General features: G+C 36.2%; 1 protein-coding gene across 1 annotated transcript; it reads right to left on the bottom strand.

Moving 5' to 3' along the window:
• Positions 1 to 10,995: 10,995 nt before the first annotated feature.
• GPAT3 (glycerol-3-phosphate acyltransferase 3) lies at positions 10,996 to 13,310 on the bottom strand. Its single transcript, XM_016793659.2, has 2 exons — positions 12,553 to 13,310; positions 10,996 to 11,983 (listed from the first exon to the last, which is right to left on the bottom strand). The coding sequence occupies exons 1-2, from the start codon at positions 13,267 to 13,269 to the stop codon at positions 11,063 to 11,065; spliced, it is 1,638 nt and encodes a 545-aa protein (XP_016649145.2). The 5' UTR covers positions 13,270 to 13,310; the 3' UTR covers positions 10,996 to 11,062.
• Between the last annotated feature and the right edge of the window lie 429 nt (positions 13,311 to 13,739).

Below are 13,739 nucleotides of genomic sequence, written 5' to 3'. Positions count from 1 at the left end.
ACTATTTTTGTCCAACAAGAGCACAATATCATAAGAGAAAAGGGAGCCAAAATGGTCAACATGGTTCGGACTAAACAGAACAAAGAAAACAAGTATAAACTCTGCTGGGAAAGAAAAGGAGAACAGTCTGAGATAAGGCTTTGAAACCTATAACTGGATTAGGTTGTTTCTTTTGCAAGAAAGCAGGACACATGAAGAGAGACTGCAGGAAATACAAAAAGTGGCTGGAAAAGAAGAAGGGAAAAGGTAATAACAATTTGATTTTGGTCTGTTTCGAATCTAATTTGGTTAATTTCTCAAGTGATTCATGGTGGTTGGATAGTGGTGCTTCTATTCATGTAGCTAATTCCTTGCAGGAGTTTACAAGCAAAAGGCTGTCAAGCAAGGATGAAGTGAAGGTGTTCGTGGGAAATGGAGAAGAAGTCCAAGTTAATTACATAGGGACATTTAGAATCAAGTTAGAATTTGGTTTTGTTTTGGAATTAGATGAAGTAGTTTATGTTCCTTCTATGAAGAAAAGTTTGATTTCAGTTACTAGACTTGTAAAATCAAAGTTCAGTTTGAATTTTGATGGAACTGGTTGTTCTATTTTCAAAAATAAAGTTTTAGTTGGCAAAGCAAGTCTCATTGATGGAATGTTTAGATTAAACTGCAAAAGAACTGAAATGGAAATAAACACTGTGCAAACCAAAACCAATGAGATTTCCTTCAAATTATGGCATAAAAGACTTGGACATGTTTCAAAAGAAAGGATAACACAACTGTGTAAGGAATCTGTCTTACCACTATTGAATCATAAAAACGAAGATGAAGTTTGCATTCCATGTATCAAAGGGAAATTAACCAACTTAAGAAAGAAAGGGGCATTAGGAAGCAAAGGTTTACTGGAACTCATTCATACGGATATATGTGGACCCTTTCCAAATCCAACTCATGAGGGATTTAACTACTTTATAACTTTTACAGATGATTTTTCAAGATATGGATATATCTATCTCATTAAAGAAAAATCAAGTGCATTGGACAAGTTCAAAATTTATAAGGCTGAAGTAGAAAACCAGTTGAACTTGAAAATAAAGGTGGTTAGATCGGATAGAGGAGGAGAGTACTATGGAAGGTTTGATGAGACTGGAAGGAATCCTGGACCTTTGCTAAGTTTCTTCAAGAAGAAGGAATTATAGCTCAGTACACCAACCCAGGTACACCTCAACAAAATGGAATTTCAGAAAGAAGAAACAGGACCTTGAAAGACATGATAAGGAGTATGATGAGCTGTACAAATCTGCCAATTTTTCTTTGGGGAGAGGCTTTAAAAACAGCCAACTATATTCTAAATAGAATTCCAACCAAAAGCATTAATAGAATTCCCTATGAAGTGTGGAATGGAAGGAAGCCTAGCATTAAACATCTGAAAATATGGGGCTGTAAAGCAGAAGCAAAACCTTACAATCCAGCAGAAAAGAAGTTGGATCCAAAAACCATAAGTGGTTTTTTTGTTGGCTATCCTGAAAGAACAAAGGGATACAAATTTTATTGTCCCAAACACACTACCAGATTCATAGAAACCTCAAGAGCAGTCTTTATAGAAACTGACCAAGAAATAGATGAGGAAGAAAGTTTTAGTTTTGAAGAAATAATCTTGAACCATGACATGCCACAGAATCCAAGTAAAGAAATTGTTAGATTACCTCAAATGGATTCAATCAACACTCAACTCGAACACACTGAAGAGACCAATGTCAATGAACCTGAAATTGCAGAACCAATGAAGTTAAATGACAATCAAGCACCACCAGCAGAAAATCAAGACATGGCTCAAGCACAAGAAGTAGCAAATCCAGAACCAAACTTGGAACTAAGAAGATCACAAAGGCAAAGAAAACCCCTTAGGAGATGATTATTTTGTATACCTACAGGGAGCAGAACATGATGTGAATATCATGGAAGATCCTGCAACATTCAAACAGGCCATGACAAGTGAAAAGAAAGAAAACTGGTTTGCAGCAATGAAGTCAGAACTGAATTCAATGGAGAAAAATGGAGTCTGGAAGCTTGTGACCTTACCTCAAGGTTGCAAACCAATTGGTAGTAAATGGATATATAAAACGAAACTGGACTCAAAAGGACAGATAGATAGGTATAAGGCAAGATTGGTTGCAAAGGGATTCACACAGAAAGAAGGAATAGATTTTAATGAGACTTTCTCACCGGTCTCGACCAAGGATTCATTAAGGGTTATCATGGCCCTTGTAGCACATTTTGACCTCCACTTGCACCAGATGGACGTCAAGACAGCTTTCCTAAATGGAGATTTGGAAGAAGACATATACATGGTGCAACCTGAAGGTTTTGTTCAAGAAGGGGGAAAGGACTTGGTCTGCAAGCTAAACAAGTCAATCTATGGATTAAAGCAAGCCTCTAGACAGTGGTACCTAAAGTTCAACAAGGTAGTGAAAGACTTTGGTTTTGTTGAAAATGTTTTAGATGAATGCATATACATGAAGATGAGTGGGAGACATTTCATTTTACTAGTTTTGTATGTAGATGACATTTTACTAGCCTGCACAAATCTCACCATGTTACATGACTGCAAGAATTTCCTATCTAAGAACTTTGAAATGACTGATCTAGCTGAGGCATCTTATGTTTTAGGCATTGATATAAGCAGAGATCGAAAGAATGGGGTACTTGGACTATCACAAAAATCCTACATAGAAAAGGTGCTCAAGAGATTCAATATGCAAAACTGCACAGGAAGTGATATTCCTATTGCAAAAGGGGATAAGCTAAGCACTGAACAAGCACCTAAGACTGAGCAAGAAAAGCTGGAAATGGTTGACAAACCATATGCTTCACTAGTTGGAAGCCTAATGTATGCGCAGGTTTGTACCAGACCTGACTTGGCTTTTGCAGTCAGGTGTCTTTGGCCGAAGATTTCAGTCCAATCCTGGACAAGCTCACTGGATTGCAGGGAAAAGAGTGTTAAGATACTTACAAAGGACAAAAGATTACAAACTAACATTCAAAAGAAGTGGCACGCTGGAATTACAAGGTTATGCAGATGCTGATTTTGCAGGATGTCAAGACTCCATGAAATCAACATCAGGTTTTGTATTCATGTTTGGAGGAGGTGCAGTGTCGTGGAGAAGTGTAAAACAACCTTTGACAGCAGGTTCAGCTATGTTTGCAGAGTTTCTAGCATGCTATGAGGCCACCTCTCAAGCCATATGGTTAAGAAATTTCATTATCAGTTTGAATGTGGTTGAATCGATACACAGACCAATTCAAATATGGAATGACAACAGCGCAGCTGTTTTGTTTGCAAAAGGAAACAAAAGGACAAAGGGTTCAAGACTATTGGATGTCAAGTTCATAATAGTGAAGGAGAAAATTGCTCAAGGCTATACTAATATAAGTCATATCAGTACAGACAAAATGATAGCAGACCCTCTCACAAAAGGAGTCCCAAATGCAGTGTTCCATAGGCATGTTATGAGCATGGGATTAAGGAATGATTTGAATGCTTAAATCAGTGGGAGCCTTGTTAAGTTTAGAGTAGTTTTCTGTTAAAGTCTTAATTTACAGTTGGTTATGGTTTTCGATGGATGTTGATTTCAGTTTCTGATTCAGAAATAAAGTTTTCTAGTTAAACAGTTTACACGTTTAATTGTTATGTATATATATTCTTATAAACACTTGAATGAATTGAGCAGAAAGCTAGCTGAAGATGTCTGCATATGATTTTCATTCATGACAGGATATCATTTTAAATGATAAGACCTTAGTAGTCAAATTAAGGGACAATGAATAGACATGTTCATAAAGCTTTACAGTGAAACATGTTTATTTTTCTGTTTAATCTTGATGGAAGCTTATGTGGTTTTAAAGAATGATCAATGTGATTATAAAGACTCTGGATCCTTATATATTCAGTGAAGTCTTGATGGTTCCTTTTCATTCTTTAAAATTGACAATTGCTTGATGGAATCAGATTGAGTTATATTTCACCAAGGCCTTAAGTGATCAACACAAAACTTTGGGATTAATCGATCAAGTGGGAGAATGTAAGACAATTTATTGTCTTAATCCATAAAAGGTGATCTTCTAATCCTAAGAGGACTCGGGTTTTGGTTTGATCAGGAGATACAACTCAATCCTCATTAGATAATGCTTGTACAGAGCTTATTAAAATCAAACACAAGTATTATCAGGATTCCTAATACAACATGGATTGAAACAAACCTATTCTAATGCAAAAAGGACACTCGAATACTTCTTGATAGGCAAGGCTTTCGTAGTGATGCATCTATAAATAGAGGTCCCTTCCCTTGCAGCAAACACGCTCTAAAATCAGTACTCACCCTATCTAAGAGACAGAGACATAAAGAGCTGCAGAGGGAAGAAGACTTTCTAGACGAAACCAGATTTCTCTTCTGCTTCAATGGCTGAACAAGGTTAGTATTATTGCATAAAGGCTTAGTACAGACTTACAGGTTTGGCATTTTTTCTGCGATGACTGCCCCTACCAGCTTGGGGCCCTGTTCCAGACTTGATAGGCCAAGAGATCCCTCTAATTCGACCACAAGGTCGTCAGTCGCGCTTGTTGCCATCAGGACAGTTGAGAGAGTTGGATTGTTGTATTGGTAACAAGGGAAAGCGTTGCCCGTCTGCTTTGTGGTGGACCAATAAAAGGCTACTAACTCTTTGTAAGTGCTCAGATGTGAAAAGGATTTGAAGACTTGAACGAGGATTAATAGTATTTGAAGTAGCCATAGGAGATTTGGGTTATAAAAGCCTTTTGCAATAAATAGAGTCGTACAATTACAGATCCAGGGACTTAAAGCTTGTTTGGGGGTAGTTGAAGCCATACTTAGTGAAGTGGGAGTCATAGGTTGGTGAGGGAATTTATGAGGGAATTGGGGGAGCAATAAAGGGTATTGTAGTGGGACAATAATGGCCAACCACAAGCCAGTGAGGGTTGAAAAGGAGTAAATGATTCAGGAGAGTAAAGACTTAGAGAATCGGAGAGGGATTTGGGGAAGAAGGGTAGCAATTAAAGCTAGCTCTCACTAGGGAGAGAGGAAGCTCTCACAGAGGAAAGGGGGGCTCTCACGGAGGAGAGAGTTTTACTTTGGGAATTAATGAAAGGTAATACTTGCTCTTTATGGTAAGGAGTCATTTCTTCTTATGAACAAGTCACACGTCTCTTTGATACGTATGCAGAAATTGTTCTTTTATATAATTTTAATGAGTTATTATATATATATACACACACACATACAGTTTCCTTCTATTAAGGGACACTGTTTAGGGTACTTTATGAATTTTCTTCCGAGATCCAAACTATCTATTTTTTAAGTCTATATTCATAGATCATCCTTGCAAAAAATTAAACAAATCGGAAATCGTTTCGACATCCAATTGTATCATACAAAATCAATGAATATGATGTTTTAAGAAAGAACTAAAATTTTAATAACACAATTGTGTAGTCAAATGATATCGAATTCAAGTGATTTTTTGTAGAGGTATCTTTAAATGATTATATAAAACATAGACGGTTTGAATTGGTGAAATACAATACGGAATGAACCCTACAATCAAATAAGCTAATTTGAGGCATCCCTCAATGAAAACTATATATATGTATCAAATTATAATTAATGGAAAAGCCCGAAAAGAAAAGCCAAAGGATACGAAAGAAACACATGCATGGTGGAATATTAATGGAATTCGTCAAATTTGAATGCATATTTAATTTTATTAGGTGCTTCGTCGTTGGGATATATAAATGGTATGACTATGCTTGAAGCAACCACGCATTCAAAGCAAAAAGCCTTCAAGTCTAAATCTATGGCTCTCTAGGCTCTACCATTAATATTTGTTGAGGACCTACAGATCTGCATAAGATCAGTCTGCACATTTTTAGACCATTCATCCATCTCAGTAATCTTCATAAGTAAACAGCCTTAAGAAAATTTTGTCATCGCTCTCTAAAATCACACGGTGATGACCACCAAATATTAATTCAAAGCAAAGTCTGACTTTATGGATCTCTGTTTCTCTTACGTCCATATTTGTCCACTGGTTTTGTCCCTGTTTTTTTTTTTATTATTATTATTATTATTATTATTATTATTATTATTTATTATAAGGTTGGAACTTGGGAAGACTTTGGGACATGAATGAAAGTACATGCTGGAATTTTTTAAATTTTTTGTCGGTTAAAATACTTTTATTTTGGTGAGAGTAAGCGATAATTGTATTCGTAACTTAGGCACCAAGACCATTAGCCACAAGGGTATAAACTACCCAAAAAGAATTTATACAAATGTGGAAGCACGCAGGGTTATTCCAAATACAAAGAAATATACCACAAGATATATCTCCACTAATAATGGCATAAAGGCAAACAAATTTCAACGTGAAAACAGCAAGTCTAAACAAAACTTTCTTGCGTACATGACATTGACTCTGTTGCTTCGCATTTTTAGCTGTGTACATTCCTTCTTTCTTTTTTTTCCCCTCACCAAACTTTCTTGTGCTTTCCTCCTTGCCCCTACTTTCCTCTTGCTCCTTTTGTTTTTTATTTTTTTGTTTTTGTTTTTTTTATAGATTTGGTTGTGGCTGATTATGATTCCGTCGATTTTCACATTAAAGCCTGTGGCAGAGGGTGGAGGAGATTTAGAACGAGAAGCTTTAGATCTAGGTTTTATTCCTCATCAAATTTTCGATATTCTCCTATGCCTTGGCATACCATGATGCTCTTCTCTCCTCTTGGCAGATATGGTTGTCTCTTTTAAGAATCTGGATGGCTTTGGATGTGCATAATTTATAGAGCAAAGTGTTGTTGCTCCTTTAGTCAGCATTGTTTGGTTTCTTGGATTTGGTGTAGTTTGTTATTAAAGTTCAGAAACTCTACGAGTTGTCTAGTTTTCTCTTGTAATTCCCAAAAATTTGTTGAATTTTTTGGTTAGTTCAGTTTCTTTAGGAGAGTTATGCTGGTTAGCGGCCATGTTTTGTCCTTGATGTAACTGACTTGATCTAGGACAACTTAGACGATAGATAGAGATTTTTAGACAAGTTCTTTGCAATTTATTCTCTCTGGATTGTTTCAGATATAGAGATGACTCTGGTCATTGGGGAAGCTTCACCTATATCTGTCGTATTGCTAATCAAGATGGTTCTCTATGTACTTTTTCAATTGATCTAATAAAATACTATCGCTTGTTTGGTAAAAAAAAACTTTCTTGGGCTTTCCCTTTAGCTTCAATATCTTTCAAGTCTGTGAACTTCAGCTTTCCTCTGTATCTTAGAGATCCACAAAAATAAAAATAAAAACCTACTTCTTATAATGAAATGAAAAGTTAGTAATTTTCTTTAGGGGAGAGAGAGAGAGAGAGAGAGAGAGAGAGAGAGAGTTAGTAATTTTCTTTAGGACAGAGCAAGGGCGGACCTAAGCTTAGGCTGGTGTGGCCTAAGGGATCATTTATAAAATATTGAACATGGTCTTATTATTATAGGCTTATTCTTACTTAAATAAATATTAGCCAACTGCACCAAATAAATATAGCCCACACATGCATTTTTTATTATTTACAAATAAACTAATAATAGCTCAGTTATCTATTTAAAATAAGCCCACTCTTGAAGCATATAGGAAATAATAAACATCAATTCAAACATATATAAATTTGATTAGAAGCAGAACTCACGCTAAGGCTCTACCAGCTTGAGCTATTCTAATTGTACCAATATTAATCTACACCCACAGAGAGCAAACATCAAAAAAATTCTTCTAGCCACCCTAAACGCCATATTTGAACCTTGAAAGCCTAGAGGAAATAGCTCTTCTCCTCTAAAAAATTGTACCAACCTATCTTCAGTGGATTCTTCAGTCTTGGTAAATTTTTTTATTTATTTTATATATATTCAATTTTCAATTTTTAATTGTTGTTAAGTTTTTATGATTTAGGGTTTGAGTGAAAACTTTTGGAGATTGTTGATATATGTTTTATTTTTGCAACTTAAATTATTAATTAGCATATATGATTTTTAGTGTCTAGTATTTCTTGTTAGGATATCATGTCACATGATGATAATAAACCGGCAAAGAGAGGAAAAACTATTTATTCATTCTTTTAAAAAGTGATTTTGATACACTCAAAGAGAGAAGGGTTCCACTTTACTAGGTAAGCTCTTTAAATTTGTTTGCAATCTAATTTTTAAAGTTGGACAATGTGTTTGATTTGGTATTTATTTATATTTTGCACTTCTTTGTGTTATATTTGCACGTAATGTGGCTTTGTTTGATTTATAAAATTTTATTTACATTTTTGTTTCAAGAGAAAAAATGCTTATAATATATTTCCTCTATAAAAAATTTAGCCTACCCCTATAAAAATTCATGGGTCCGTCATTAGGAGAGAGAGAGAGAGAGAGATTGACTGCTGATAGGCTTTATGTTTCTTTTGTTTTTGAGCATATAAGGGTTTTATCGGCCGGTTTAGGGATCCACACAAAAATCTTAGGGGTTTTTGTAGCCTAAGAGAGAATTTTATTGGTTTTATGTGTTTTGTTTAAGCTTAATTACACTAATGCCCCCTGAAACTTTGGTCAAATCCCACTTTACCTCTTAAAACTTAAAATACAAATTTATAAATAAACTCAATCCTAGACATATATTTATAAAAAAACCCAAACACTATTTAAACATAAAAACACACCCAAAATCAACAATTGTATATTTTTTGGGTGTGTTTATAAATGAGTTTTGAGTGTGTGTAATGATGAGTTTTGGGTGTGTTTATAAAGTGTTTTGGGTGTTGAGTTTTTTTATAATTTCAGCCCTCATTTTAGGTGTTTTAGTGAAACTCCCAACTTAAAATGACTCATTTTCATCTATTGACTGAGGTTTGGTGATCTATTTTGCCCTCTCAACTTCATCCAAAACACTGTTAACTTTGATGACGTGACAAGAGTATTTTTATAATTTCGTACATATGGATCATTACTCACCAATTAATGGGTAATGTGGCAAGTAGAGCCTATCTCTACATAAATAAAAACATAATTAAATATTATAATAATTAAAAATAAAAATAAAAACATAATAAACTACATATAAACAAATCCGGAGCAGCGTACACCCCAGCCCCTATTGCAGCCTTCCCTGAGCTCATCCCCAGCCGTCGCATCCCCATCCCGACCTCTCCTTCTCTCCAACTCTTTCCATCCTTCTCTCTCCCCCTCTGTTTCTGTATCGGACTAAGGCCAACCCCTCAAAACACTCACTTTCTCCTAATTCCATAGCCATATCCTAAGACCAGCAGAGTGGTCGCCACCTTGGTATTCACCAATGCAATCTGAGATCCAACTTGGTATTCACCAAATTCAACAATGCAAGATAAGCAACTTGTTAATCAATCAATTAGGCACTGTTTGTTTATTTATTGTTTAATGCATTTCTATATTCTTCATGTCAGTTGCAGTAAAAATTGAAATGGTTAAAAAAATGGACTTCATTAATTGGAGAACTGAAAGACCCAAACCCATCTATACTCTACCCAAGACTCCAACACTGTATTTTGGTTTTTGTCTTTTGAAATTAAGAAACGCACAAAAATCCTCAAAGAGAATGAACTGAATCAAGACCCTCCCGTCGATCACGTCCTGCAACGCGAGCGAAACGGTGTTGTACGGGTCGATAGCCGCCGACCTCGACGGCACGCTCCTCATCTCCCGGAACTATTTCCCTTACTTCATGCTCGTCGCCATTGAAGCCGGCAGCCTCGTCCTCCTCTCCTTCACCCTCGTCATTGTCGCCTACTTCTTCTTCTCCGAAGCCCTTGTCATCCAAATCCTCATCTTCATCTCCTTCTCTGGCCTCAAAATCCGTGACAAGTGCAAGAGGAAGGTGGTGGTGACGGCGAATCCAACGGTGATTGTGGAGCCATTCGTGAAGGATTTTTTGGGTGGCGATAAGGATTTTTCGGGTGGGAGGGATTGGGGCTGCTGGGTAGTGTTTTTAATTATTAGAATATTTTAGTTCTAATTTTTTTTAAGGTAATTTTTATGATTTTTTAATTTTTTTAATTTTTAAAATATTTAATTATATTTTAATTTATGTGGAGGGAGGCTCCACTTGCCACATCACTCACTTAATTGGTGAGTAATGATTCACATGTACAGAATTACAAAAACACCCATATCACGTCATTGAAGTTAACAGAGTTTTGAATGGAGTTGATGGTAATGGATAAAGTAAGTCACCAAACCTCGATCAATGAATGAAAGTAAATCATTTTAAATTTAAGATGGCAAAATGAGATTTGATTAAAGTTTTAAAGGGCATTGGTAGCATTTTGTTTAAAACTAGGTCTACAGAGAACTTTGAAAAGCATGGGCCAAGGTGAATGCCTTGTTTGCCTCTCGTTTAGGCTGATCATATACATGCATGTATGCACACACATGGTACACCATATAAATATATATTTTTTATCAGATTGGACCTGATTGATGATGCGCACATATCCAGAGGCTAGCAACATAAAGAGGGATAAAGAGAGATAAAGGTAAGGACAAGGTGCCAACACGTAGGCCGCTCGACTGGTGTTATCATCACCTACCAAGTTCTAACTGCGGTGCTTCTTCGATCGACAAGTATCTTTCATTCATTTACTTTTGATATATAGCACAAGAAGAGTACTGCAATTTGCAAAGGCACACCTTTATAATACAAATTAGGGAGAAAAGGATTGGAGCTTACAATTCACAGGGGATATATCAAAGAGAGATACATCACTTTGATTCAAACCCTCACCCACGACATTTATTGAGACTTATCATATAACAACGCTGTGCAAAAATAATATAGCTAGGATGATAATACTGTTAAAGGATCATATTGGTATATTAGATTAATGAACTAACCGCATTATGTGACATGCGATGTATGGATTATAATTAGTCATAATAATTGATGTAACAAGTGAATTTCACCTATCACTATAATATAATTTCATTAATATAGTTTTGAAATAATAATAGGATCTCTTTCCCATTACTCGAATTTTAAAGGCTGATTACTTTTACAAGCAATACCTTCATTCCCGGCCAAAATAAAGTATTTATCTCTCCTTGTGAACTTGGTGCATTCAAACCCCAATGCCCTACCAACTTCACCTTGCACGTAATTAGCCACATCAATGCTTGATCTACTCCCATCACGACAGCAATACAGCCCAGATACCGTATCCAGCAACTGAACAGTGTAGATTGCTGAGGGGTTCATCATGAAGAAAAGTGGATCCAAGCACTTGAGCCCACCAGCAGTCGTACCATGGAACATGGAGACATGTGTGTCAACTGCAACAGGTACTATTTCATCACTGATTTCTGAAAACAAAGGGCTAAACCTAAGGAGGTAGGGTTCACGACATGTCGTTCCTTCGGGGCAAACAACCACGTCCCCTTGATTCATCAGCCTTTCCATCATCTCGGCATCTTGATGGCGGTTCCTTGTCAATCTAACAGTCTTGATTGGTGAGAGAATCTCAGACATTTTGCTTAGGCTGTACGTTACTGCGTGGAGATTTTTCTTCAGTGCGAAGCAAATGTATAGAGGGTCTAGGAGTGTTCTGTGGTTACAAACGTAAAGGACACCTTTGGGCTTGTCGTTTGGAAGTGAACGATGAGAATTAATGCTTTGGCTCTCGCGTTTTGTATTATCATTCACAGTCAACCGCAGACCACTGAAACTTAGTATAGGGAATGACACGCCGTAAGGCAGTGATATGCCGACTATGATTCTGAAGATTGCTAGGGCAATTCCAAGTGGGACCCACATCAATATGGCGATTGTATCCAGTGGGGTCGGTTTGAGAGCTAACCTACCATCGTGGAACACAAGTTTCTTCGGGTATCTGTCTCTTGGCAGCTTCTTCGAGCTCCTCTTATCTGAGTTCCCCAACAAGTAAACATCCTGTATTTGCAAGTTGCAAAAAAACATTTAAGGCCACAAACAGATATACCTATAACAATTTTAATGCATTCCATTTGAAGTTTCCAACAGGTGTACCAATATTTTATTTCTATACATCTGAGTTTTCAATAACATACTATCATACAATTTTTCATATCACTTTATAGTTAAAATATGGAGAAAAAAATAAATAAAGATACCTCACGATATTAACCTAAGGTGTATCCTCATCACCCTTCTCAATATTGGACATGTGTCCATATGCATAATCATGGTTTCATAAATACAAAATAAAAAGTTAACCACGGTTATGCATATATGAACACATGTCAAGTATCAAGAAGTCGAGAGTAGGTACCACAATGGTGGCCTCCCCCTACTTGACAACCCAGGTTTGAAACCCCAAGGGGTTTCTTTCCTCCCAATGTAACCAAAAAAATAAATATAAAAAAGGATAGTGATGATACACCTTCGATTAATATAGTAGTGAGAAAAAAGATTTCCATATAAATGTAATTTGACCTTACATGTTTTGAAAAAGAGCATAAAACAATATGGAAAGTAGGTACCTTGCAATAATAGAATAATTGGTGATCATGAAATTTGTTGGAGGCAGTGATGCCAATTATGTCAAAACCCATGTCCTCCCCATCATGTTCTTCCAAAACAGGCAAAACGTTGTTCTCCTTTTCTTCCATGACACCCAAAAAGTATCCACAAAACACCTTTACCTCCTTCCCAACTACCACATCTATCTCTAAATAGTCTTTTAAGAAGCTCTCAATCATTACTCGAGGAAGATTACTAACACCAACTTTCTTCCCAGCTCTTTGTAAAACCTCAAAGGCTTCCGATCCAACGTCTTCAAAGAAGAACTTAGGCAACACAGCCGTCCCAACTCTGAAGCTATCTCTCTTGAGCCCAAAGAAGCAGACCATGACCATTATCTTCAACCCAATTTCTTCACTCACCAAACATATAAGAGGGTACAGAAGAAAGAGAACAAGTGACCTTAACAAGCCTCCGGCTTCAAACGCCACGAGCATGAAGTAATCAAACAAAGAAGGGGATTTCAGCAAAGCTCCTTCGAAATTGAAGATTATCATCAGGGTTTGGTTTGAGAGGTCTGATCTGTGGGAATAAAGAGAACCAAAGAACTTATCATTTTTAGACTGGCTTGAGCTTGCATGATGGCTGCTGCTCACACTCACAGGGAAACCTTTAAGTTTCCGAAAGAAAATCCGATATAAAAAGAAAAATGGTTTGAAGAAAAAGGACTTAGTCATTTTGAGTAATGTTTCTCCAATGCTAGAAGTCTTACAAGTTAGGCTGTGTGTGGTATTAGAGCCAATATGTTGTTTATATACATTTTCGGATATAATTATACCCTCTTATTTCACTTTTATTACACTCACATCCAAGGGAACAAAAAATAATAAAATAAGGGCAGCCCGTCGGCGCCCATGCAACCTACTTTTTAACACGGTCCATATGGTGACCCTTCGAAAGCAGAAGAACTTATATCATACAGAGATAATATTGTTTTGCTATCTCTTGTCAATTATATAATGTTACGTGAAAAAATTATCATGTATGTCATACTTTGATTGGCCGATGATAGCAAAATAATGCTATTTCCATTTCATATAAGTGCTTCTCCTTTGAAAAATAAATATTATAAAGAGTTAGGATTTTCGTTCTTTAATCAAAATATGTATTAAAAAAATTGAAATTATTCATGAGATTTATTGAAATT

The sequence above is a fragment of the Prunus mume genome, linkage group LG4 (assembly GCF_029339155.1).
Source record: "Prunus mume cultivar Tortuosa linkage group LG4, ASM2933915v1, whole genome shotgun sequence".
Lineage (NCBI taxonomy): Eukaryota > Viridiplantae > Streptophyta > Magnoliopsida > Rosales > Rosaceae > Prunus > Prunus mume.
Note: the sequence above shows the minus strand (reverse complement) of the source record. Positions and strands in the feature narration are given on the sequence as shown.